The sequence below is a fragment of the Branchiostoma lanceolatum genome, chromosome 15 (assembly GCF_035083965.1).
Source record: "Branchiostoma lanceolatum isolate klBraLanc5 chromosome 15, klBraLanc5.hap2, whole genome shotgun sequence".
Taxonomy (NCBI): domain Eukaryota; kingdom Metazoa; phylum Chordata; class Leptocardii; order Amphioxiformes; family Branchiostomatidae; genus Branchiostoma; species Branchiostoma lanceolatum.
Window position 1 is genome coordinate 2178217 of NC_089736.1, and position 26802 is coordinate 2205018.

General features: G+C 45.2%; 3 protein-coding genes across 3 annotated transcripts; all 3 read left to right on the forward strand.

Annotated features, from left to right (window-relative positions):
- Window positions 1-8513: 8513 nt before the first annotated feature.
- LOC136421021 (cytochrome P450 1A1-like) lies at window positions 8514-9795 on the forward strand. Its single transcript, XM_066408166.1, has 3 exons — window positions 8514-8898; window positions 9475-9617; window positions 9784-9795. The coding sequence occupies exons 1-3, from the start codon at window positions 8514-8516 to the stop codon at window positions 9793-9795; spliced, it is 540 nt and encodes a 179-aa protein (XP_066264263.1).
- A 685-nt stretch (window positions 9796-10480) lies between these two features.
- On the forward strand, window positions 10481-19594 carry LOC136421022 (vitamin D(3) 25-hydroxylase-like). Its single transcript, XM_066408167.1, has 14 exons — window positions 10481-10713; window positions 11042-11325; window positions 11498-11683; window positions 11892-12027; window positions 12135-12308; window positions 13672-13849; window positions 14078-14108; window positions 14685-15072; window positions 15498-15658; window positions 17540-17750; window positions 18062-18345; window positions 18520-18705; window positions 18930-19065; window positions 19249-19594. Exons 1-14 carry the CDS (start codon window positions 10578-10580, stop codon window positions 19425-19427), a joined length of 2670 nt encoding a protein of 889 aa, XP_066264264.1. The 5' UTR covers window positions 10481-10577; the 3' UTR covers window positions 19428-19594.
- Window positions 19595-20310: 716 nt separating this feature from the next.
- Window positions 20311-25181, forward strand: LOC136449290 (cytochrome P450 2U1-like). Its single transcript, XM_066449266.1, has 8 exons — window positions 20311-20881; window positions 21260-21402; window positions 22248-22458; window positions 22866-23017; window positions 23348-23479; window positions 24037-24225; window positions 24530-24665; window positions 24956-25181. The coding sequence occupies exons 1-8, from the start codon at window positions 20497-20499 to the stop codon at window positions 25132-25134; spliced, it is 1527 nt and encodes a 508-aa protein (XP_066305363.1). The 5' UTR covers window positions 20311-20496; the 3' UTR covers window positions 25135-25181.
- The last annotated feature ends 1621 nt before the right edge of the window (window positions 25182-26802 follow it).

A 26802-nucleotide genomic window follows, 5' to 3' on the forward strand; every position in this document is an offset into this window, starting at 1 on the left:
GTTGTGCAAAGGAAGCGCAAAATAACATATCTGATTGGATCATGCAGAATAGCGGGCAATAAAAGTTGTCTTGACACATATAGCAACAGGTATTCTGTCCTCAACGTTGGCATCTCCTACCTGCATCAAGTCAAGAACACCCCTATCGTTCGATTCATTGGCTCGCTCGCAATAGAGTCTGTAATACAGACTAAATAGAGTCTGTAATACAGACTCTATTCTTGACCACCCTCCTAAAAGCAGGACCTCTATATCTATCACTCTGTAATATCTGTGCCCGGTATCTGTGCCTGTAATAGCAGACGTCTAAAGATGAACATATAACACTTACAACAGACTATTTAACATTCTGTTTCTGTTCCTAGGTACACACCGCTCCACACTTGATAAATAACGGTCCGCCCCCTCTGAAACCGTCCAAATCAACGCGTCCACAGACGGCGATGATGACGTCATGTGCCCGGTGGGTGGGGAGTGGGGAGGGGGGCGGTGATCAGGTCTGTACACATAATGTAAACATCAACATATTCTATTCTTCGAAAAGGTCAAGAGTCACTCGTGCAAGGTCACGAGGCTGCGTACCAGACAGGGCCGAACTTCTGACGCAGCCTGTTCACGTCCGCGTTTTGTGTGAACGTGGCTGCTCAAAAGGGCAAGTACCAGTGAATAGACATGAAGTGTTAGACATTACTCATTAGCATCTACTGTTTGGGCGAAGGTTGTGTATGGAACGCTTTTCAGACATTGCTGTACTTTAACTCTTAAACATGGTGACAAGAAAAAAACTTTCCGACGTGAACGATTTTCCTACCCTGCAAATATTTCAAGTCTGTATAAATTTATCACTTTCAAATTCAAAGGCCATCGGCCTACTTTTTGCAGAGTTGTTCGGGCAATTTAAAACGTGCCTTCCAAAATATTAAGTCAATTCTAAATGGGCAACAACGTATGTTACCAAGAGGGTGTACAGACATAAGCTGAGTTGTTGAGCAAAGCTCGAGATAAGAGTCGCCCACCATTAACAATGTTTGAGGTATCCAAGCTGGGCCATGCTGAACAGATTTGGGCCACAATAACAAACGTGAATGCAACTCGGACTGACAGGACATGGGAAGGTAGGGAGCTCATACCGGCATGGAATGAGAACGACACCGCAAAACTTCCGATCTAAGCCTAAAAGGACTTTAATGGCTATAGATTTCTGAACTCTCTTTCAGTGACATATTTCTAGACGATAGAAAATGAGTCAGGAGTGAGAGGTGAAGTGGGGGGGGGGGGAATATCCATCATTACTGCACAGTAAGGGGCGGAGGACCAAAGTGGCGACCAAAAATAACCCCTAATCGTGCTCATAGCGCGGCATGTACAACATGGTTGTGATAGCTCCACTCCAAAACACCGGGATAGTTTGTCTGGGAGACGTGACTGAAATGAAGGGTGTCCTACCGTTTGTGAAACTTTCGCACCCGAGTCTTGAACGTTCACGTCGCTCTGTGGCAGAGCGCTCGGGCATGGTCAGGGCGAGTCGGACGTGTGGTCTCCTCGGCGGCAGAGCGCAGACTGTACGGACCGCGGCGCGCATCTGCCCGCCCTGTAACGTGAGAAGCACACTGACCCGCGGGTCAAGCTGATCCCCTTCCCGCCATGAATGCTAGTTATTCCCGCGCAGCCCGCGGGGAAGCTCCCTTTTCCGAGAAGGTTAAAACAAAGTCGTAAAGAGAGGAACACACGCCGCCGCTACTGCCTTTAAAGGGACGGCATATGTTGGCGTTATCAACGGGACAAATATAAGTCAAGTCCTGGCAGGGGAAAATCGTTATAAGTATGAACTGAGACCAATGACCATGAGACCAATTCTAGTGCTAAATGGCTGGCCCTCTTCTCTAGCTGGAAAACATTCCGAGACTGGGCGAAGAAGGCTGGAAACAAATATGAAAGGGGTGGGGGGGGGGGAACACACGAACGAACGAACAGCCAATAGGCGATAATCGAATTCGCGAAACTAGCATCATAGAACTGTTCAACAGTAACATGGTCTTCACTTTGTCCCTCATGAGATCAGTGATCATCAGAGTGAGAACGTCCAAGGTGCTCTCATGAAATCATATTTTGACATCATTGCCCCTGTTGAGACATGTGAGGTTATGTGAATGTGCCATGGTTCAAACCAATTTTGCAATGTGCTTGCTAACCCTTTCTCAAAGAAAGACATGGTTGCTGTTTTTCAGTTCTCAACATACCGTCCCTGTTATTGTAGTTGTCGTCCCTACAGATGGCGACATGTTGCCGTTGAAAGAAAACATCTTATCTAAACAGTGTAGCGATGTGGTGGCGAGTGGGGGCGGACCCGGGCGTGAGAACCTGCTGACGGAATTGGTCGCAAAGCAGTAAAAAGACGAGACTCTTTGAGAGCCATGTAGGCAGAATATATTCATCAGAATCGCCCCTATCACTCACTTACTCTCTCTCATAGCTTAGTCAGCCGTCGGGGCAGCATAGTTCTATAAGGTATACATATATGAAAGCCATTGCCCCAGATGTATCAATTGTTTATGGTCAATTTGACACACGCCAGAAAAACAAACAATGTTGCAAATGGCGGTGTCAAGTTCATGGGCGCGGTCCGGGGGAGGGCGTGTCATGTTGATGAAGGCCTGCATACTTTAAAACAAACAAGGATGCTGAAATAAATAACCATTTCTGTCATTATCTTTTGCTTTGGGCTGTTGTGTCTATGTGGTCACAGGCATGGCACTGCTCGCTGCATTGATAGTATATTCCGCAAGGCGGTGTCCATGTACGCGGAGAGATACTAGTAACGTGTAAGCTATCCATAACACACCATCTATCTATCTATCGGCCATCGGCCGAGACTAAACAAGTCACACAACACAACACACCATGCAATGTAGTCTCCAAGCAGACCTATGGGTTGCAAAGACCGTATCCAACTGGCAGAAGGAGTTTTTATAGCAAAACTTCTTCTGCCAGTTGGATACGGTCTTTGCAACCCGTAGGTCTGCTTGGAGACTACATGCAATGTTCCCTGGCGCTCACATGCATGCACGTACACACCAAGCGTTTATGGCTCCGTTGTAAAAGTTCAGTGACCCACATACATAACTTAACATGGACATCTCCAGTGTTACAACATTTCGTATAATGTTACAAAATACACAGCCTGGTATCTACTTCCCTGTACTTTTGTAGCAAAGAGAAGGACTGTTCGAGTGTTTTACAGAAAAGCAAAACATTCTTCATCTAGACAGATTTGCTGAAAGACAAACGCTGTTTTAGCTCTTGGCCAGTGGACCTGTGTTTACTTGACTGTGTGTCACTGAGTGGTACTGCAGATGTAGCAGGTGTGTGGTGTCGGGTTACAGGCGTGTCCAGCCGGCATGTGGCAACTGGGATGTGTCCAACAGCTACAGCACCACCGACTGCAGTAATGTCTGTATTGGTCTACGCTTATCCATGGATAGAAGCAGATTTTCTCTGTAAACAGGTCACACAAACTTGAACTTGTAAATGGCCCATTCTGGAAACATACGTCTTATACCAGCGGGAGAAAAGGGAAGCAACTTTTAACTAGTTATGCTCAACTTTTGTCTCTTTCACGTCTTTATGGTTTTTTGAAGGATCCCCAATTCTAGTATGCTTGTTGGGATAACAACCATATTCCGATTAAGTATAGATGTAGGCTGTACTGTAATGTATCTAAGTTCGCGGAGATTTCGCGGTATGGAATGACGTGTCCCCGGTGGTTTAAAGTTCGCGGTTGAAGCGAAAAGTTAGGCGGGCAGCTTCAGCATTTTAGCGATGTTTTTAAGTTCGCGGTAAAGAGTTCACCGCGAATATAAACGATCGCAAAAATTTCTGTATTTACAATACTGGTATCTTGAAGATGGCACCAATAGAACAACCCGAATGATGTACTATTAATCAAAGAAATTCTTGAAAAAGACGAATAAAGTCGAAATCGGTCGAATTCCGCCTCAGTCCTAGAGCTACGACTGATATTAGATAATACATATATAATGAAAGAAATGTTTACCTTGAAAAAAGGCTTGAATGTTATAATTATCTAACTGTTATTGGTAAAAGATATTTCAAGATCAAAGTCACATCAAAGTCGGCATTATCGGATATCACCCAACCAGTGTGGCTATCAGCCGGACAGGCCATATAGGACAGGCTATACTGGTCGGGCCTGGCACTGACTTTGTAAACTGAGCCAAGACTAGAGGGCCTGCCAAATACAGCACCCTAACATAGAGTCTGAGGCTTAATCATAATTATAGCAGTTAAGTCTGGTCGTATACATTGTAACTTGGCAAAATCAAACCTCAACATCTTTCATCTATTTCTGTGCATGTGGGAGCTAAGGGGTTTACTGAGCAGGCGCTTTGGCTGGTAATCTGTTCTCGTACAACTTCGAAACTCGTGAGCCTGCATGTTGCAAATGGAAAGAACTATATCCACATATCAACACATGCAGACATAGCCTCTACACCCAAACCAGTAACGGCACATACGTGAAGTAAAGGGTGTGGCTGTTTTCGAGCTAGGGAGTGCATCTTTCATTAGTCATCACCTCGACGATCCACCTTCTATCAATAGCCCTTCATCTGTTTATCTATTACTCTCCAAGCAGAGGTAAGATCTGGGGTATTTTCGACGTATTTTCGCGGTATCTTATTCGTCTTTCTACTTTTCCGTTTTATGTTGGGTCGCCCTCCTCTAAAGAGAAAAGTAAAAAGACGAATAAAATACCGCGAAAATACGTCGAAAATACCCCGGATCTTACCGCTGCTTGTAGAGTATTTCTCTATCTCCTTTTTTGTTTAGAAGTTGCAAGATCGTGCAACATTGTAGCCTGAGTGTCATCCTAGTCACAGACTTTCCCTTCACCAACCAACTAACTAGGATGACACTCAGGCTGGCAACATTGTATGAAGTTGACCAACAAGGGTAACTATAGCACCCGAAAACACACTCATGATCTAGAAACCAGTACCACATTTCCACGAGGGTAACGGGAAGCGCTTTACTGGTGAGTACTGCCGGTGACAGTCCTGATGCCATAGAAAACACCCCAACAATCACGAACAAGTGTAAGTTGATCCAGGCCGATCATAATCACCCTCTATCACTCACATGATTCAGTTACATGTTGAAGCGATGAGATTACACAGGTGGATTATAAACATATACTAGTAATACAAAACTTACCTACTCCTGGTTTTGTCTCAATGTAGCAGCTTTAAACAGATTCCCATCTTCATCGACGTTTAGCTGCCCAACCCTGGAAGATGCAAGTCTGTCAGTCTTGGACGTCCGCCCGGGCGAACGTGAGAATATTTCTCAGCAGATTCCCAGATTCTGCACCAACATCAGGAGGAGACACAGTTTTTCACAATTAGCCGTGAGAAGTCGGAAGTGTTGTCCACTCACGGCTCATACTGCGGTAAACAGCGGGGGTCGGCATGGGAGGTAATTAATCATCACTGCTGTAGAGGCTATTAAAGGGTTTGTGAGGTTGTGCTTTAGATGATAGCTGGCTAGGAGGGGAATAAAGTACTTACAGACTGATACTGTTACAGTTGTAATACATACAAAACGAAACAGTTTTAAAAGGACAGTGTCGTCGAGCATGATGCTAGGTCTATTTCACCATTTCATGAACGCCTCTTCGATTTCATGCATTTGAATCTAGCAAGGTTTATCAATGACATCAATTCCATGGTCAAGATGAACCCTGAATAGTTCCCTTAAATAAAAAGATACGAATCTTTGTGAAATATATAATCATGTAAACGACTCTTAAACAAAATTATTTTAGTCAGCCTTCCTGGAGTTCATAGAATTCTTTTCTATGACATTTTCTATGAGCTATTGAACGTGTTCCAACGTCGACGATTCAAATCGATTTGCTTGTGGAATAAGCCATTGTAATATCAGCACTGTGCGCACAACATAGTTCTTCATTTCGGGACGGTTGGTTGTTGTCCTTACAAAGTTTCGACGATGGCTGCCGCCCGGCCTGCCCCCACGAGAGCCCCCTGGCGACTGACAGGGCAGGTGGCCCGGACCCCCAGCCATGAGTGGCCACTTGGGGCGGGAATACCGGGGCGTTAGGTTACTGCTGTATGTACGGGGCTCAGGGTCATTAGCACCGTGGACTCTGGGTGTAGCTTACGGCCTGAACCGGGCTGCAAAACTGGCTCACTTTGGAAAGTGAAGCATATGAGGTGAATCCGGTTACAAAACTGGTTCGCTGACGCTAGGCGTATGGAATGAACCATAGAGCTGGTCTGTAAGCACATCGGCTTTCATAGCAGCCCTTCCTAATGCGTAAAGAGAAGCTCTCAGTCTTTTTACGTTCGTGTAACATGAGATAGAACAAGCTTTACTAGTTCAAGGTAATCATTGTCAAACCAGGATGGGATTATCTATATAAAGACCATGTGGATGTACATATATTCCACATAGAAAGCATTACTCTGATCGCACTGATTACAGCACGGCCACTAGATATCATCGTACTATTGTCAGAACATAACTGTACTATGGCAACGTTGCCGCAACGATGATCAGGACATCTATCGAACCCAAGGCCAACTCCAGTGTTACTCACAGTCACACCACACCACAACACTACGCATGTAACTCTAAAGGTAAGTTTCTACAGATAAGATCTAGATACCAAGAGTATACACTAGTCGATAGGGCATGGAAACGAGGAATATCATTATCCTCTTCGACTCCTTTCGTCTTAATTTAATAGACAGTCCTAGAGCCTTGCAAGGTGCACATACCTTACAGTTCCGCAGGGAGGCGCCTTTGATAGTGGTAGAACTTGGCCTTGAAAGCGCGCCGCAAGTTCGCAAGGACCACCGCTATTATAGAATACGACAAACAAACGTTATAGTATATAGACGTGTACGTAGGGTTGCGGCATCTCTGCCTGGAGTCAGACGACTTTTGCCAGCAGGCTGTCAGCAGTGACATGGCAGAGGAGTCAGAGAATGTCGGGCCGGCTCATGATGAGGCCAGTTCGTGCCGACCCGCGAGTTTGTGGAGACACCGATCCTCGGGAAATGATACTAGTAGCCTCAACAGCAGACCAGCAGTTCTAACTTGAAGGACGGTGTTCTTATATCTTTATGTTTTGCTGTTTGCCAACTGTTTTCAAATCGCTAGCTGCCGTGCTCTGAGTGATCAATATCCATCCAATGGTGTGAAAACGGCAGTCATCAAAACGTTTGCGGCAACTGTATGTCATCAGTCAAATATCAACAAAAGCGTCAAAATGCCGACCGCAGTTTAGCCTTTATAGCGTGAGCTCGAGACTAGGCTTATGACGGCCGAGACAAGCTCGGAACGGGCAGCCTCGAGCTCTTCTCACAAGGACGAACAACAACGTTCTCACGGCGTGCTTTAAATCGTTCTCCCGGCTCAGGGCTCTGGGATCTAATAAAGGGATAGGTACCGGTCGGGTTTTATGCAATTAAATCTAAATCAATAGTTGAAATGTTGTAATACTTGTAGGCAGACGTCTGCCACAGAAAAGTGTTAATTGTGTCTAAGGTGATATGTGCCTGTGGACTAGTCCCATTGCGCTATAGGAACGGAGACGGACAGTGGTCCAAATGCTCATAGTCATAGAAACGGAGATGGTGTATTAGCTGGTGTGTTATGCCGAAAGGCTATAAAGATACACATTCATATGGGTACATCAGAATTGTAATGGCGCATTAATTTAGCAACTTAATCCTCATTGAATGTTAAAGCATGGATACAGTGTCTGTATATTTGATAGTGGTTCAAGGCCTACAGCTACAAAACACACGTACAGAACCAGTAGCTGAGGGCCGCCTGCTGAGCTCCAGGTTACGCCTATGGTCGCCGGGATGGGCTCGGAACTGGCAGCCTCGAGCTCTTCTCACAAGGACTAAAAAAACATTCTCACGGAGGGCCCCGAACCATTCTCCAGGCAAGCCTGAGACAACAGATACATCAGTGTAATTGTAGTGACTAGTGACACCACACAAAAGCAACTTAAAGCTAAAGCATTAATGCGTTAAAGTATCCAGTTCGTGACCTGCTATATTTGATAGTGGTACAATGCCTACAGCTTTCAATAGAACAGACTGAAAAAAATATTCCTGTCACCCCTGAGTAGAGAATGGGAAGTCTGAAGTGGTCCATATTGTTGATCTCTTACTTGTAAACAACAGAGGGATGCGAGCGAACGCATCATAATTGACTACAGCTCTATTTCCAATACGTTTTCTTCATGTATGATGTTTCTTCAGATAACACATTCAACCTTGTTAGGGCTGATGATAATATCTATTCTGCTTCAAGTCAGGCCTCACTTGGCTTTTCAAGTCGGGCCTCGCTTGGCTTCCTATACACCTGATCGCTCCGTGGATGAACAATACAAACAATGGAGGTCATAGGTCGCCTTATTCCCATCTAACTGGGCCACCCACTGCATTCGTGAGAAAATGGCCGGTACTGTTCAGTGGATAGCTGAGTCCGTCCAGGAGATTTTGCAGATCTCTGGGCTGACTCTGCAGACGTTTCTTGTCCTCTGTGCGACTTTCCTCCTCGCATATGTCGTCTTCAAACGTCCCCGGAACCTGCCTCCTTACCCGGCAGGACGTGTGCCTGTTCTCGGGCACATACTCGCCTTGGGCCGAGCGCCTCACCTCAAGCTGACGGCGTGGAGGCGACAGTACGGGGACGTCTTCACCGTCAGATTGGGGATGGAAGATGTGGTGGTTCTGAACGGCTACACTGCCGTCAAGGACGCGCTCGTGGACAGGTCCGAGCTGTTCGCGTCCAGGGCGCCTCACTACCTGTTTGATGTGATGTCTGATTTCGGAAAAGGTAAACTTCGATTATATGCTTAAACCGGCGTCACAATTCATGCGAACGTCGGCCGAATTTGTAGATCGCCCGAAGCTCGCCGAATTTCACAATCGCCCGAGCGTCGACCGCGTATTTTTTGCTGAAGATCTACCCCGTCACAAATTGGACGAGGCTCGAGCGACGTCTGTCGAACACTACTAATAAAAAATCCACCATGAGATGGTACCATCTTTTGGACACGACTACCGAAGTCATAATCGACTAACCTGGTAAAAAGCCAATATTTGGATGAACTCGATTTCTGAGTTGTGGGAAATATGTAGAGCATGAATGGAGTAGACGCCCACAGTGAAAATTACTTCAGTTGTTGACGGTTTGCACATGCTTGTTCAGTATGCTAGCCCTGGCAATTTTTTAGTTGAGGGTATTTCAAGAATGCGTACGTTGCACCCGCGCAGTTGTTAAAAAAAAGAGCAATATCAAACTAGTACCCTTTGTTTCAAAGGCGTCTGGGCACTTCAGCACTGGGGGTATATTTTTGCTCTGGAACTCCAGCAGGGTTATCAAGAACACATTCTTCGATTGTTGCTGTAGACATCGTTGGTGCACGCTGGGGGCCCGGGTTCAGACAGAGGAAGAAGTTCATCACCGCCGCCCTGAGGAACCTGGGCATGAAGGTCGGGACTGGCAGCATCGAGGAGAACATCCGAGAGGAGGCGAGCTGTCTTCGCAACAGGGTAAGATGCAACAAATAAAACTAATGGTGAACAAGGTAAGATCCTGAATTTTACAGGTCGAATGTCTGTTGTCATATATTTGTGTGATAGTATTGGAGGCATTCCAATGGTTAATGCATTGGTACGTTTTAAGATCAGTCAAATGTTTTTCCCTCCTGACCATTAGTTGTTGATGTAATGTTAGATGTAGTTTGTGATAATTATATTTCATCCATACTACAGTATGAATGCAATATATTGTTTTCTCTCATGTTTCTTTTTCTTCTTCTTCTACTTCTTCCTCTCTGCATATATATAGCAATGGCTTATTTACTTGTTTTCGCTAACGATAAGAGTACACAAAGGCTCATCTCCCTACAAGTGGTTGTGTATCTTTTTGATAGCAAAAATAATTGTGATATCACTGGTATGTGTCAGTGTTACAGAATGAAATACGCATCAGAAATCTGCAGTTTGTCCAGCAGACATTTGTGAAACTTTTGCACAGCTTGAGTTGGTTCCGAAGAACTGGCCGCTGCGTAATGCAAAATTTTCAGATTGTAGAACTTCTTCCACATAAGAAATCTTTGGCAAGGTTGTAGTTTACATTCTTGCATGCGGTGAACATTTGATGAAATTCAATTCTGGACTTGGGTGATTATGAAAAAGTCCATTTTTTTAGGATGTGGGGAGGGAAATGGATGAAATGTGTTGTATTTGCTCTCGCAAATATTGCTTTTCTAGTATTGGCTCTATAGTGTTTCCACGATTCCTTTGAATTGAAAGCAAAAATGTCGCCGGTATATGGTCTACGAACTATAGGGTCATGATACATCTGACCAACACCTTTTAGGACAGTTTCCATGACGACAAACTCATCATCTTGCTGAAACAAATTCTGTTCAGGTTGCAGAAAACAACGGACAGCCCTTCGACATCGCTCATGACGTCACCGTGACGGTGGCAAACGTCATCTGCTCCATGGCGTTCGGGAAGCGCTACGACTACGAGGATGAAACGTTCCTCGAGCTCTCGGAGGCGGTTTCCACAGTACTAGTTGGGCTCGGAGTTGGGCAGATCATCAGCGTTTTTCCCTTGCTACGGTTTGTTCCTATCGGTAGGTAAAATTGATCTTTGAACAACAGTTTCATGATTAGATAGATCGGTAGGTCGCAGGATGATTATTTTATGATAAATAACCTTATTGGAATTTACCAGGCCGACGTTACGGTAACTTCTCATTTAGCTTATTCGGGAAAAACCGAGTCACGTTTGGTACATGTACATGTACAACATCTTTGCCACAACGCCACCATGCGGCAAAGTGTGGAAGAGTCCATTCAGGCGATGAGGAGGGTGACTGAGGAGTTACCCAAGCGTCTTAAGCTATTTCATCACAACCAAAAACTTTGCATTCACGTGTAATTTGCATGCATATTTTTCAGTAAACAGAGCGGGGATCAATGCACTGCAGGCGTACTACAAGGTCCTAAATGTGATAAGCGGTGAGATATCTCGCCATCGGGAACATCTGGATCGCGAGAACCCGCGAGACTTCCTCGACTTCTGCCTGCTGGAGCTTGAACAGCAGGAAAAGGTGGACGGTCTGACGGAGGGGAATGTTCTGTACATGGCCGGGGATCTTTTTGCCGCAGGAACAGAAACAACCGCCAACACGCTGCTGTGGAGTCTTCTCTACATGACTTTGAACCCCGACGTCCAAGATAAGGTACTTGTTATCTGTTTGAGTTCTTCGAAACTTTCCGTGTTAGCCTCTGTCAGACTCTGTATCGGAAGTATCATCGGTACATCGATCGCACGATATTCTACGCTTTTCTTTTGACTTTTAAAGCATATTTACGTTATCAATTGTTGCATCGGTGCTTGTTTTGTTCGTAAAGGTTCAAGAGGAGCTTGATGCCGTTGTTGGTGAGAGTCTGCCCACCCTGTCCCACCGTGCCCAGCTGCCCTACGTGAACGCCTGTCTGCTGGAGGTCATGAGGATCCGCAACATTATTACTATCGGACCTCACGCCACTACAGAGGAGGTCAAAGTGCAGGGATATGATATCCCTAAGGGAATCCAGGTACATATTATAAGATTGCAAAACCCTTTTTTTACCGTAAATTGCAGAATGGTCCCTCCATCTACAGATGAGTAGTGCTAATTTTGTGCTCCTATGATCTCTATTCAAGTCGAAGTGAACTTCTGCTTGAAGTTTATCCCTAAGAATGTTTTGTCTTTTTCGGGAAATTTTGTTTGTAACCTCATTTTGACCTCTGTGTTTGGTCCAGGTGCAGGTGAACCTGCATTCTCTCCACATGGACGCCGCCTACTGGCCTGATCCGGACCAGTTTGACCCCGAAAGGTTTCTTGACGCGGAAGGGAACGTCATCAACAAGCCTGAATCTTTCCTGCCTTTTGGAGGAGGTGAGTATCAGGATTAGAGATGTTACTATCGCACGTATTTCACCACAGTTATGATTAAATACTTTCTATTTCTATTGTCTTTATTACCCGGGCATCTTCATTTCCAGGCCGACGCAGGTGTCCCGGTGAGCAACTGGCCAGGATGGAAACTTTCCTGTTCTTCTCGACCCTGCTGCAGTCCTTCAGCTTCAAGACGCCAGAGGGCGCTGCTGATGCAAACACTGATGGCGTCTTTGGCATGACGTTGGCCCCGCATCCGTTCCAACTCTGTGCAATACCGCGTTAGTTTATGCTGAATTGTGAAGGCCAGGAGTCACTTTATGAATGAATGAAATTTAAAAGAATCTCTGTTAACAATATTAGAAAGCTAATCTATCCTATATACTGCAAGTTGTAACTAATAACCTTTGTATCACAATATACTGTCATATACAGATGATACAGTCTTGTTTTTGTAATCAGGTATATCTTGAAAAGAATTAGGCGGACATAGAGTTGGGTATAATAACAGCATCATATAAGTCTGTTGCCTTCTAGATCAGAATCTTTCTCAAAAGAGGACCAAATGTGTATCTTGACAGGTGATAATCCCTGCATTGTAAACATATCACAGTACATAAGACACTGCAGAATGTTAGATAGTCCACCCCACCAGTTCTGGACAAACCGGACAAAAGTTTTCCCTTTTCTATGCTCAATTTATTTGTGATTCCCAATTCTTAAATTTGTGATTACTGCTTTCAAGACTTATTTAAAACTTCAAAAATCAAAATGTTTGAAAATTATGTTATTTACATGTATTCCACCTTGACGTTGCGAGAGGTACTAATCAATGATATAAGGTCTAGGGCAATGTTACATTTCTCCTACCTGGCAAGCAATAAACAGGATTATGAATACAGTTGTGTGTACGGCATTTTCCCTTGCGTTTCCATGATGTATTACCATGTAAACGCGTATGATCATGGATACGTGCGCTTTTCCGACAAAGCAAACATTGATGGAGTCTGTTTAAGATATGACGAATCACTGCTAATTGTCCGTGGGGTAAGAACTGGACATTGAACGTACGTGACGGTTTGTTTAACTGATCGACAAACGTCTGGTTCATTGCCAGTAGGTGCGTCCCTTACTTGTTTGTCTACTGCATTCCTGACTTTAAAATGCTGCAGTGTTCAGGTGGTCCGTGGGAGAAGGACCGAGCATTGGACGGTCGGTTTGTTTTAACCGATAGACAGGTAGTTTTACTTTAACAGTTTCTCCTGATTAGGGGAGGGCTAGACTAGTCTAAAGGTGTGTAAAACGGATTTGCGGACATTGAACAGCCCAGTTTGTTTGAACTGAATAGACGGACATGTTTACTTTTGCCGGTTCAGGGGGTAGTAGAGAGGTGCACAGAGCGGCCGTGCGCATGACCACTTCGTGACTGATCACAATGGAGTCCATAGATCACGGTATCTAACTGGGTCATCCACTGCATTCGTGAGAAAATGGCCGGTGCTGTCCAGTGGATAGCCGAGACCTTCCAGGAGATATTGCAGCTCTCTGGGCTAACTCTGCAGACGTCTCTTGTCCTCTGTGCGACTTTCCTCTTCGCATATGTCATCTTCAAGCGTCCCCGAAACCTGCCTCCCTACCCGGCAGGACGTGTGCCTGTTCTCGGGCACCTCCTCGCCTTGGGCCGAGCGCCTCACCGCAAGCTGACGGCTTGGAGGCGGCAGTACGGGGACGTCTTCACCGTCAGGATGGGGATGAAAGATGTGGTGGTTCTGAACGGCTACACTGCCGTCAAGGACGCGCTCGTGGACAGGTCCGAGCTGTTGTGGGAGGGATTTTAATGTAACCCAGCTGACATATTTATACACAGAAGGACCCTACACCCTACAAGGATACAAAAAAATATATACATATATGCGTGGGTGGCGTGGAGCAATAATAAGTTCTAGAGTCTTGTTGTCCTCAGTGGTTTTGGAGTGTTGCATGTGTGTCTCAAAGTACGTCCAGTTCCGTCCTGATTTCCCCTATTTGAACATGTCAAAACCCCGGGTAGCTGTGTCAACAGAAGCGGAGGTCACCTGTTGGTCAGTACTGATAAGGCGGGTAGTCTAGTGTAGTGTAGCTACATAACAAACCTACAGGCTTACTCAGTGTTAACGCATTAATGCGTTTGGTTCATTTGCATGTCATTCTTCATTTGGCCTAATTGGAAGTGCAAGGCCTGCTACTCACCGAAACTTTCACACGAACAGAACAGACTAAAAAATGTCCACATCCACCCTGAAGAGAAAGTGTAGAATGTCTGAAATGCAAATATGTCCATGTTATCAACCTGTGCCTGGCTAACAATCGAGATATACCAGCGAATGTATCCTAATTAAATACAGTGGCATTTCCAACGTTTTCATCATGTATGGCGTTTCTTCAGATAATTCATTCAACCTTGTTAGGGCTGATGATGATATCTGGTCTACTAAAAGTCAGGCCTCGCTTGGCTTCCTATACACCTGACCATTTCGTGGATGAACATTGTAAACAACGGATGAACATTGTAAACAATGGATGAACATTGTAAACAATGGATGAACATTGTAAACAATGGGGGTCGTGAGTCACATTATTCCCGGCCATCTCACTGTTTTGCTCACTGCATTTGGGAGAATATGGCCGATACTGTCCAGTGGATAGCTGAGTCCGTCCGGGAGATTTTACAAATCTCTGGGCTGACTCTGCAGATGTTTCTTGTCTTCTGTGCGACTTTCCTCGTCGCATATGTCATCTTCAAGCGTTCCCGAAACCTGCCTCCTTACCCGGCAGGATGTGTGCCTGTTCTCGGGCACCTCCGCGCCTTGGGCCGAGCGCCTCACCTCAAGCTGGCGGCGTGGAGGCGGCAGTACGGGGACGTCTTCACCGTCAGGATGGGGATGGAAGATGTGGTGGTTCTGAACGGCTACACTGCCGTGAAGGACGCGCTCGTGGACAGGTCCGATCTGTTCGCGTCCACAACGTCAAACTACCTTCTTGATGCGATAACTGGTTCCGGAAAAGGTAAACTTCTATTTACTTTAAGCTTTCTTGACAAACGTCGTACGACTTGCAATAGAAAAGTAGGACAGTCATTGACGCGTTGTCAGCTGTCCTGTGTCAAAGAGACCTTGTCGTCAGTTGGGTCTATCTTAGCGTTGCTGAAAATCGTACGTCATATGTAACTACAGTGTGATCTTTACTTTGTCACTGAATTGCGTCAACATTGCTGTCTATGATATCATCTCCGTGTCAAAATTACGTACGTAAAAAAACTCACGTTTTTGGGTCAATACGTTACGTATTCCAGGCCATACGTCACGTACTGCATCACGTATGTTTGCCATACGTCACGTACTAAACGTGACGTACATATGGTCTCCCCCTCCTAGTCAGTATGTCTTATAATAGATACAAAACGTGATATATGTATTATGAAATTACATGTTCTTCGATTGTTCCTGCGGACATACTTGCTGCACGTTGGGGGCCCGGGTTCAGACAGAGGAAGAGGTTTGCCACCACCGCCCTCAGGAACCTGGGCATGAAGGTTGGACGTGGGAGCATTGAAGAGAAGATCCGAGAGGAAGTGGACTGTCTACGCTACAGGGTAAGATCAGTCGATCCGCAGGTCACCGTAGAACGCTTTCTTTTCTTTTCTACGACGTCTGCCGGGTTACGATTTGACCCCGTTGCATGGGTGTGAACAACCGCCCGTCGTGCAGCAAAAAGACCTCATACCTAAATAATGTTTTCAAATCTACAGGATTTTCCGAGTACATGTACAACCATGTACATATTTCTTGCTTTTCAAAATCACAGCGAACGCCTTTCGAAACATTAGCAATTTTTGTCAGTTTTTTGTACTTGTCTTTTTTACCGTTCACTTGGATCCATTTAGCTATATCTATAGCGTGATAGTCCATTTCTTCACCTTTAAATGGATACCAAAGTCCCATGGTTAATTTCTTAGGAAACACTTTTGCCCCGAAATTAACTGCGACAATGTCGACTTCACAGTGGCGAAATCTGTGCCATAAAGCCCCCGTCACAAATAAGAGCTTCAGCTCGGCCGACGTGTTGGCGAGCTTCAAATGTGCATTTTCGGCTGAAGTACGGCCGACGTCATGTCGATTACGCGGGCTTCGGGCAATTTTTAGAAATCACAGTTGGTCCAAATATTGGCCTTTTACCAGGTTAGTCGATGCTGACTTCGTCCATGTCCAAGAGATGGTACCATCTCATGGGGGATTTGTAGTTTTTAGTGTTCGACGGACGTCGCCCGAGATTTTCATTGGAAAATACGGTCGACGCTCGGGCGATTTTGAAATTCGGCGAGCTTCGGGCGATCTAGAAAGTCGGCCGACGCTCGCATGAATTGTGACGCCGGCTTAAGCAACAGAAACAGACGTGACTCCTTGTGATTTGCAGGCAAGCTGTTACATTTTGAGCGGCATATCCTGAATCTAATATCATCACACGATCAGCTGTAATACATATATATGGCCTTAGCTATCGCGCGCAGTGTTGTTCGTGACATATCGTAGTCGCATTTATTCAGACAAAGGTTATTGGCGTACTGTACGTGTTTTTGAAAGAGTCACAAACATCGAAGCATGGCGGCGACCTCGCCTGACCCCCGCGGAGGAAAAAAAGAACGTACTGTCTGGGTTCGAGAGTAGTTCAAGGCAGAAATTTCACCACATTTGTCACAGTTATTTTCGGGGCAAAACTGTTTCCTACGAAATTAACCTGTTGACTTTGGTATCAATTAAAAAGTGAAGAAATGGACTATCATGCAATGTAATTAGCTAATTGGATCTAGGTGTACTGTAAACAAGACAAGCACAAATAAATTGTGGGCCACAGCGTTCGTTTTCAATTTGCAATGGACGAAATATCGAAATGGTTGTACTTGGTAAATCCTGTAGATATGAAAAAGTATAGATATGGTGTAGGTATCAGGTCTTTTTGTTGCACCACAGGTAGTTGTTTACACCCATGCAACAGGGTCCAACCCAGGTCCGGCCGTGTCGACCCGGCGAACGCCGTCTTAGAGATCTCTGCGCACAACCGATGCGAATAGAGCTCTAGCTCTGCAGTTCGAATGAGATGAAACGAACTAAATTAATGGTGGACCATGTAGGAACCTGAGTTTTTCAGCTGGAACGTCTGATGTAGCTATAGGATTATTGGTGTGATAGCGTTGAAGGCATTCTCATGGTTAATATGTCAATAAATTTTACGATAAATCATAGGTTTTTCCCTCCTGACCATTGTTTCTTAATGTATTGTTAGATGTAGTTTGTGATGATATTTGTTCAATCGAATCTATGTTGTTTTTATGATTCCTATTGGAATTGAAAGGAAAATGGCGATGTTATGCAGTCTACTAACTTAATATAAGGTCATGATACGTCCGACCAACATCTTTTTGAACTGTTTCCATCGGAACAAACTCATCATTTTGTCGAAAACAAATTGTATTCAGGTGGCAGAAAACAACGGACAGCCCTTTGACATCGCCCATGACGTCAAAGTTACGGTGGCAAACGTCATCTGCTCCATGGTGTTCGGGAAGCGCTACGACTACGAGGACGAAACGTTCCGAGAGCTCTCGAAGGCTCTTGTCACTGTAGCACATGAACTCGGAACTGGGCAGATCATCAGCGTTTTCCCCCTGCTACGGGTTGTTCCTGTCGGTAGGTAGAACTGCCCTTTCCTTTTTCTATAGATTGGTAGGTCGTAGAAATATGATTTTATGATAAACAACCTTAGTGGAATTTACCTACTAGGCAACGTAACGTTTCGGTAACTTCTCAGCCAGCCTTACTCGAGTCACGTTGATACATGTACAGCATCTTTGGAACAACGCCGACATGTGGCAAAGAGTGGAAGGGTCCATTCAGGCGACGAGGAAGGTTGCTGACGAGTTACCCAAGCATTTATAGCTGTTTTATCACAACCAAAAACTTTGTATTCATGTGTAATCATTTATATGTATATTTCTTAGTGAATAGAGCCAGCACCAATGTACTGGAGGCGTTCTACAAGGGCCGAAATGTGATAAGCGGGGAGATATCTCGCCATCGGGAACACCTGGACCGCGAGAACCCGCGAGACTTCCTCGACTTCTGCCTGCTGGAGCTTGAACAGCAGGAAAAGGTGGACGGTCTGACGGAAGAGAACGTCTTGTACATGGCCCTGGATCTTTTAGCCGCAGGAACGGACACAACCGCCAACACACTGCTGTGGAGTCTTCTCTACATGACTTTGAACCCCGACATCCAAGATAAGGTACTGTACTTCTTAGCGGTTTTGCTCTTCTTCCAAACGTTTCAGTGTTAGCCTCTGGATCGGATGGATGGACAAAGATCGCAATATATTCTGAGCTTCTCCTGTGACTTTTAAGAAGTCTTAAGGTGTTTTCACATTATTAATTGTTGCGACGGTGCAATTTTTTTCAAACAGGTACAAGAGGAGCTTGGTGCCGTTGTTGGTGAGAGTCTGCCCACCCTGTCCCACCGTGCCCAGCTGCCCTACGTGAATGCCTGTCTACTGGAGGTCATGAGGATCCGTCCGGTTTTACCTTTCCAACCTCACGCCACCACGCAGGAGGTCAAAGTGCAGGGACATGACATTCCTAAGGGAACCCAGGTAAGACTAGTTACACATAATAACATTACAAAACCTTTCGTTACCGTAAATTGCAGAATGATCCCTCCATCTACAGGTAGACACATGAGTTAGTCTTAAGTTTGTGCTCGAATGACCTCTATTCAGGTCGAAGTGAACATCTGCTTGAAGTTTATCCATAAAAATGCTCCTTGTTCCGCGAAATTATGTTTGTGACCTCATTTTGACCTCTTTGATTGTCCCAGGTGCTGATGAATCTGTACTCCCTCCACACGGACCCCGCCTACTGGCCTGATCCGGACCGGTTTGACCCCGAAAGGTTTCTGGACGCGGAAGGAAACGTCATCAACAAGCCTGAGTCTTTTATGCCTTTTGGAGGAGGTAAGCCTTTATAGGTATATCGCCATCTGGCCACAGTAATCACTACACATTTTCCATCCATCACCTCTTGGAGGAGGTGAGTATCAGGATTAGAGATGTTACTATCGCACGTATTTCACCACAGTAATGATTAAATACTTTCTATTTCTATTGTCTTTATTACCCGGGCATTCTTTAATCCAGGCCGACGCAGGTGTCTTGGTGAGCAGCTGGCCAGGATGGAACTTTTCCTGTCCTTCTCGACCCTGCTGCAGTCCTTCACCTTCAAGACGCCAGAGGGCGCTCCACCTCCATGCACTGACGGCGTTTTTGGCCTCACGTTGGCCCCGCATCCGTTCCAACTCTGTGCGATACCGCGTTAGTTTATGCTGAATTTTGAAGGCCAGGAGCCACTTGATGAATGAATGAATGAAATTTAAGATAAACTCTGTTTAAACAATGTTAAACGCCTCATCTATCCTATATACTTCAAGAGGTAAGTAATAACCTTTGTCAACGCAAGTATTGCAATATATTGTCATATACAGATGATATAGTCTCGTTTTTGTAATCATTTATATCTTGAAAAGAATCAAGCGGACATAGAGTTGGGTATAATAACAGCATCATATAAGTCTGTTGCCTCCTAGACCAGAATCTTTCTCAAAACAGGATCAAATGTGTATCTTGACATGTGATAATTCCTACATTGTATACATGGAACAGTACATAAGATACTGGCCAAGTGTTAGATAGCCCAGCCCCCAACAGTTCTGGATAAACCAGACGAACCCTTTGATCAACAGATTTTTCCTTTTACTATGCTCAATTTATCTCTGACTTCCAATTCTTAGCGTTGTGATTACCTCTTTCAAGTCTTGTGTAAAAGCTTAGAAAATCAAAGTGTTATTTACATGTCTTCCACCTTTAAGTTGCGAGAAGAACTAAGGTCTAAAACTAAGGCAATGTTACATTTCTCCTACCTGGCAAGCAATAAACAGGATTATGAATACAGTTGTGAACGCGGCATTTTCCTACTCTCCAAGCAGAGGAGTGGGTCCGGCAGGTTTTTGACGTGTTTTTAGGCGTTTTTGTCGGGCTTTCTACTTTGTCATGTTCTACAAAAAAAACATAACACCTCAAAAACCTGCCGGACCAACTCCTCTGCTTGGAGAGTAGCATTTTCCCTTGCGTATTAATCATGTATTACCATGTAAACCCGTATGATCATGGGTACGTGCGCTTTTCAGGCAAAGCAAACATTGATGGAGTCTGTTTAAGATATGACTAATCACTGCTGATTGTCCGTGGGGGTAAGGACCGGACATTGGACGCCCAGTTTGCTTTAACTGAATGGACGGACAGGTTTACTTTTGCCGGTTCAGGGGTTAGGGGAAAGGTGCACATAACAGCCGTGCGCATGAGGATTTAAAGACAGAATTTTAGACAAGAATGGCTGCATTCGCCAGGTGGATAACTGAGTCCGTCCAGGAGATTTTGCAGATCTCTGGGCTGACCCTGGAGATGTTTCTGGTCCTCTGTACGACTTTCCTCCTCGTATATGTCATCTTCAAGCGTCCCCGGAACCTGCCTCCTTACCCGGCAGGACGTGTGCCTGTTCTCGGGCACCTCCTCGCCTTGGGCCGAGCGCCTCACCTCAAGCTGGCGGCGTGGAGGCAGCAGTACGGGGACGTCTTCACCGTCAGGATGGGGATGGAAGATGTGGTGGTTCTGAACGGCTACACTGCCGTCAAGGACGCGCTCGTGGACAGGTCCGAGCTGTTCGCGTCCAGGCCGCCAAACTGCCTGTTTGATGCAGTAACTGGTTCCGGAAAAGGTACAAACACATTGTGTTTGTTAGTCGTTATTTTGTGTCTAGACTAGCTAAAAAGCAAAACCGTGAACGAACTTTTTGCTCAGAAGTGTTTGGATGTTCTTTAGACCTAGCCATCAGGCAAACGTCATTTTGCACGCGTCCCGACTGATGATTGAATGAGTTTAGCTTGAAGAACGTTGGGGAAACTTGAAAAGCATTAAAGTACAGAATTTGGGTCAATTCATATTTTCATGCCTTTCTTATGCAGTAAATTGTCGTTATTGTGTATCTAGACTAGCTCTTTCTAAAGATGTAATATGTCGGATGCTGTTTTGTCAATTTCCCACTGTTTAACCTTGCGTTCGTTCAGTAGTGTATGGTAGATTTTGTGTTCCTTAGACATCGCCTCTGTGCCCTGGGGAACCGCCATTAGGCAAAGAAGGAAGTTTACCACCACCGCCTTAAAGACCCTGGGCGTGAAGGTTGGCAGTGGCGGCATCGGAGAGAAAATCCGAGAGGAAGCGAGCTATCTCCGCAACAGGGTAAGATCCGTGCGGCTGTTTATTGTATTTGTTGTGCTGTGACATATTCAGGACCTTCCCACGAATTTGCTCCCTGGCAACTTCCCAACCAAGGTCGGCGCTGCGTTGGGAGTAGTATAACATGGAAGTTAGTCCACCCTAGCTCCAGTTAGCTCCTTTAATCGGATCTAGGAAGAATATGACTTCCCTGTTTTTTATCGTATTATGGTCAGCTGGCGCTAGTTAAGATGACTTTTCAAGACTGGTAGGCAACCTGGCCGACCAACTCGAACATGCAGACAACTTTGCTCACGACTTACTCTAAACTATGGTCTAGAGATTGTCGGGAGGCCATTGTTGGCTCTGTGTGGTAGGGGCTTGAACAATCATATCCAAAAAAAGAACCAGTTCAAATAACCAAACCCATGAGTAACAGCGCCGTCGGACTATTTCACAATACGTGTTGATTGACGAGGTCGAGCCGTGGGTCTGGCTTGAGAGGTTGGATAATCGCCATGGTTTCGAAAACTGACCTTTTTAAACGGTGGCGTCAGCCATTGTTTTTTCAAGACATACTTAACGGCACACTGTTTACTTGTACCTTGGTCATTGCGTAACCCCACTTTTTGGGTTCGAGGGCGCTACACTGTTGCGCTAGGCACCAAGCAGATGTAAGGATGAAAATCTTAACGTTTGGTCAATGGACTGCGAGTTATTCATATTTCTAGCAAACAATTTCAAATCATCATCATCATCATCATCATCATCATCATCATCATCATCATCATCATCATCATCATCATCATCATCATCATCATCATCATCATCATCATCATCATCATCATCATCATCTTCATTATTTTCAGGTGGCAGAATACGAGGGCCAGCCCTTCGACGTCGCTTACGACCTGAACGTGGCCGTGGCGAACGTCATCTGCTCCATGGTGATCGGGAAGCGCTACGACTACACGGACGAGACTTTCCGGGCGCTGTCGGAGGCGGTGGTCACCGTGGCCGTGAAACTTGCCGCGGGGCAGATCATTAGTTTCTTCCCCTGGCTTCGGTTTGTTCCGGGGGGTGAGTGTTTTATTTTTTATTCTATTTTAAAAGATTGAAGTAATTTTTTTTCTTGACTGTGTCTCTATCTCTGTGTGCGTGTGCGTTTGTGTGTGTCCGTGTGTGCTTACGCGCGTCTGTGTGTGTGTGTATTTGTGTTTGCGTGCGTATGTGTGTGTGTGTGTGTGTGTGTGTGTGTGTGTGTGTGTGTGTGTGTGTATCATGTGTGTGCACGTGCGAGTACACACAATGTATTTTTGCCATACATCCACGGTACGTCTAGTTTTACCTATGGAACAGGAAGACAATACGTCTACTCAGGCAAGATGCAATACAATTTTAAGAAACAAATTTGGTTTGCATGAGAAAAGTATCACGACGGCTTAAGCGGGAAGCATTATCATCTCGTTCCCTTTGCACTTTTGCAGTGAACAGAGCCAGAGTCGAGCTGCTGGAGCAGAACTCGAAGCTTCAGAATGTGTTGCAGGAGGAGTTAACTCGTCATCACGAACGCCTGGACCGCGAGAACCCGCGAGACTTCCTCGACTTCGGCCTACTGGAGCTGGAGAAGCAGGAGAAGGTATTTTCTGACGTCTTTTTTGAAGTTTGAAAGTGCCCGAAAATCCGTCTCATAATACCCTAGCCCCCTGTAGTAGTCTCATATGCTCGGTTCTTATCTTAAGTTAAACCATTAATTATTTGATAGTCCTCATCTGTCGTTATCACTTTCTATTTATTACTTTGCTATATAATTTATCGATATTAACTCATTTTGATTGGTATAGAGGAGGAGGGCCTAGCATAAGCCATGTACGCTTTTCCTACCTCCTGCACCTGTTTTTATCTATTGTTTCTCGCATTACATATTATGTATTTTCTTGTTTTTCAAATAAATAAACAAACAAACAAGGTGGAGGGTCTGACGGAGAACATCGTGCTGCACATGGCACAGAACCTGTTCCTCGCAGGGACGGAGACGGCCTCCAATACCCTCCGGTGGAGCCTGCTGTACATGGTTCTGCACCCAAACGTCCAAAAGAAGGTATTTTGTCAGACATAGTTACGTACTTAGTAATAGGCCCGTGTGATTATATTCCTCCCTACTAGTGCTCCTCATCGTCTCTTCAGTTTCCCTTCTCCAGCTTTTCTGGGCCTTCCTCCCTTTTGTCTGATCTGTGGATTCCAGGTTAGGGCCGTTAATGCAGTTAGTCAGACGTGCTTAGCATAATGTTCAGTCCGCTTGTCTTGCTAGATTGGTCAGTCAAAGCTGAAAAAGTAGCCAGCTCTACACAGAGATCATAAGGATGTTGGTGGTCCCTGGCTTTGATCACTATTCCAATGGAAAAAAGAAGATCCATTAGAAGTGTTTAAGAACCCTGCCTGTCACCTCTTTATTTTGGCAATTTTCCTTAAGTCCCTTGAGTAGAGAATACCTTACGAACTAATCGATGTTTTTACAACACAGGCACAAAAGGAGCTTGATGCCGTTGTTGGTGAGACTCTGTCCACCCTGTCCCACCGTTCCCAGCTGCCCTATTAGTGTCAAAGCTTGTACGATAAATTTCTGTACTTTATAGAGGCGATATTTGATCCCAACAGGTACAAGAGGAGCTTGATGCCGTTGTTGGTGAGAGTCTGCCCACCCTGTCCCACCGTGCCCAGCTGCCCTACGTGAATGCCTGTCTGCTGGAGGTCATGAGGATCCGCCCGCTTCTGCCCGTTGCACTTCCCCATGCCACCACTCAAGACGTTAAAGTGCGGGACTATGACATTCCCAAAGGCACCCAGGTACGATACAGGTTTGCTACACTCCGCAAAAATGTGCTACATGCCATAGGTTAAGGTTACGTCTTCTGTCTGTAATGTTGCAAAAAATGTGGTTTTCATTACAAATGTTCGGGAAATCAGGTAGACAGTAACAAATATAGCGATGAGCTAACACTTAAACATTTATAACCGCGAAGACGGAAAAGGCCATGGAGTCATTGACGTTTCATTCAGTGACCTCACTTCTTACCGAAATGAAGAACAGTTATAGTATTTGGTATATGTATATATTTTATTTGATCTAATTTGTGTCCGGTTATTCTAGGTGTTGGTAAACCTGTACTCCATCCACAAGGACCCCGCCTACTGGCCTGACCCGGACCGGTTTGACCCCGAAAGGTTTCTAGACGCGGAAAGGAACGTCATCAACAAGCCCGAGTCTTTCCTGCCGTTTTCCGCAGGTGGGGAAAATGACCGACTTCTGCACGAACGATTGCGTGCTTCGTTCACGAATTGTTGTTGAACGTAAAAAGAGTTCAAACCTAATCCAGCGGCAACACATTCGTGAAGACGTGCTGATTTCCTGGATGGCTAACTTTCTTCATGAAAAAAATTGATCTCACTGTACATGTAGGAATGGTTTAATGAGACCTTCAATGCATGTGGAAATAGTGTGTCGTGTACGTTTAACGTAAAGTTGACCAATGTCGACGTAAGGTTGATGCTGATACAGTCAGTCTTTCCTTTCTAGGCCGTCGTGTCTGTCCCGGCGAGCAGTTGGCCGGCATGGAACTCTTCCTGTTCTTCTCGACCCTGCTGCAGTCCTTCACACTCTCGACGCCAGAGGGCGCTCCTCCTCCAAACACTGACGGCGTCTTTGGTCTGACGCTGACGTCACCCCCGTTTAAGATCTGTGCGATACCGCGTTAGATTATGTTGAATTGATTGTGAAGGCCAGGAATCAATTAATGAACAAGGCACAACAATGCATGGAGACAGCTTCTTTGTAATGACTTGAGAAGATTAATCTATTTTATATACTACAAGCATTAGTAACACCAGTAACCTTTGTCATTGTCAAGGGAAGCATCATACTAAATTGTCATATCCAGGTGCAAATCCAGATGCTTAAGTCTCGTTTTTGGAATCAGTTACATTTTTACGAAAATGGGTGGATATAGGAGTTAGGCATCGTAACAGTGCATTTTGAACCTCTTTTATTCATGAGAAGCTGTAGGCCGCTTTTATTGAGGTCATGGGGGACGAGGTTAGGGTCAGGCAAATTATATAACAAAGCTACAGTTTACATGATTTAAAGTCCTAATAAATCTGCAGCATATTATTACACATATTATTGCTATTTTTTATTGGTCAGAAATCACCCGCAATGGCAGCCTTTCTAGCGCTGAATTGATGCAGGGTTTACAGGTTTCACATAATACACAACATATACATATACATGTACATATCTTATCCACACTTGCATTATGTGGAATTGTCGCAAGGGTCTTGGCGGCTGCCATTCGGCGCCACCAGGTGACCTCAATACGACCTTCCCCAACCGAAGTCAGGTACCCATTTACACCTGGGTGGAGTAAGGAATTCGAAAGTCGTGTAAAGTGCCTTTCCCAAGGGCACAAGATCGGTGACATGACAGGATTCGAACTCGGGACCTCTTGGTTCTGAGCCGAACGCTCTGCCGTTGAGCCACTTATTATTACACATACATGGTACGAAATACATAAGAATGACAGCTGGCATATCAGGGTTCGTGTCCGTTCGTTTTGGTAATTTCTGACTTCTGTTACTTTAATTAAGAGTCTCGTGTAGGAAGCCATGGCTATTATCAGAGCTAGTCTCTACCAGACTTACTACGCCGGCTATAGAGAGAATATTTACATAAGGATGACAGATGGCATATGGTTCGTGTCCGTTCGTTTTGGTGATTTCTGATTTCTGTTATTTTAATTAAGAGTCTCTTGTAGGAAGCCATGGTTATTATCAGAGCTAGTCTCTACCAGACTAACTACGACGGCTATAGAGAGAATATTTGCCAGGGTTTTATTTGCAGGCTCCGGGCGAAATGTGACCTTCACCGTGGGCTGACTCTACTGGCTAATTATTCCTTTATCTGCCGATCCATACGCCCGTAGGAGGGCCTGGTGGATGGTAGGTTATAGCCGCATGTGTGTTAGGTGGTAGACTGTCCCAGACATCGGGTCCACGGTAGCCTGTGGATCTTCTAAAGCTCTCTCGCTGAGGGACGTTTTGGGGTCGGACCAGTTGCTTGTGTTCCGTCGGGTTGTCCTTGTACTTTGGACTCTGCAGTAGATCTAGACAAAGTTATGGCGCATGTTATGTAGGGTTTGTAGTCGATTGTAATTTCGTCCGTGTCCAAGAGATGGTACCGTCTTATGGGGGGGGGGGGGAATTTATGATTAAAGTGTTCGACGGACGTCGCCCGAGTCCCGTCCAATATGTGACGGGGCAGATTTTCGGAGAAAAATACGGAATGATGTGCGATTTTGAAATTTGGCGAGCTCCTGTCGATCTACACATTTGGCCGGCTGCCAGGTTACAGCGTGTCAACGAATCCAG

Bases quoted from the DNA above. Each gene is read 5' to 3' on its own strand.
- LOC136421021 (XM_066408166.1), top strand. From the start codon at position 8,514: ATGGCCGGTACTGTTCAGTGGATAGCTGAGTCCGTCCAGGAGATTTTG. The intron at 8,899-9,474 runs GTAAACTTCGAT...TTGTTGCTGTAG, and splicing joins GATGTCTGATTTCGGAAAAG to ACATCGTTGGTGCACGCTGG.
- LOC136449290 (XM_066449266.1), top strand. From the start codon at position 20,497: ATGGCTGCATTCGCCAGGTGGATAACTGAGTCCGTCCAGGAGATTTTG. The intron at 21,403-22,247 runs GTAAGATCCGTG...CATTATTTTCAG, and splicing joins CGAGCTATCTCCGCAACAGG to GTGGCAGAATACGAGGGCCA. The intron at 23,018-23,347 runs GTATTTTCTGAC...CAAACAAACAAG, and splicing joins AGCTGGAGAAGCAGGAGAAG to GTGGAGGGTCTGACGGAGAA.
- LOC136421022 (XM_066408167.1), top strand. From the start codon at position 10,578: ATGGCGTTCGGGAAGCGCTACGACTACGAGGATGAAACGTTCCTCGAG. The intron at 11,326-11,497 runs GTACTTGTTATC...TTGTTCGTAAAG, and splicing joins ACCCCGACGTCCAAGATAAG to GTTCAAGAGGAGCTTGATGC. The intron at 18,346-18,519 runs GTACTGTACTTC...TTTTTCAAACAG, and splicing joins ACCCCGACATCCAAGATAAG to GTACAAGAGGAGCTTGGTGC.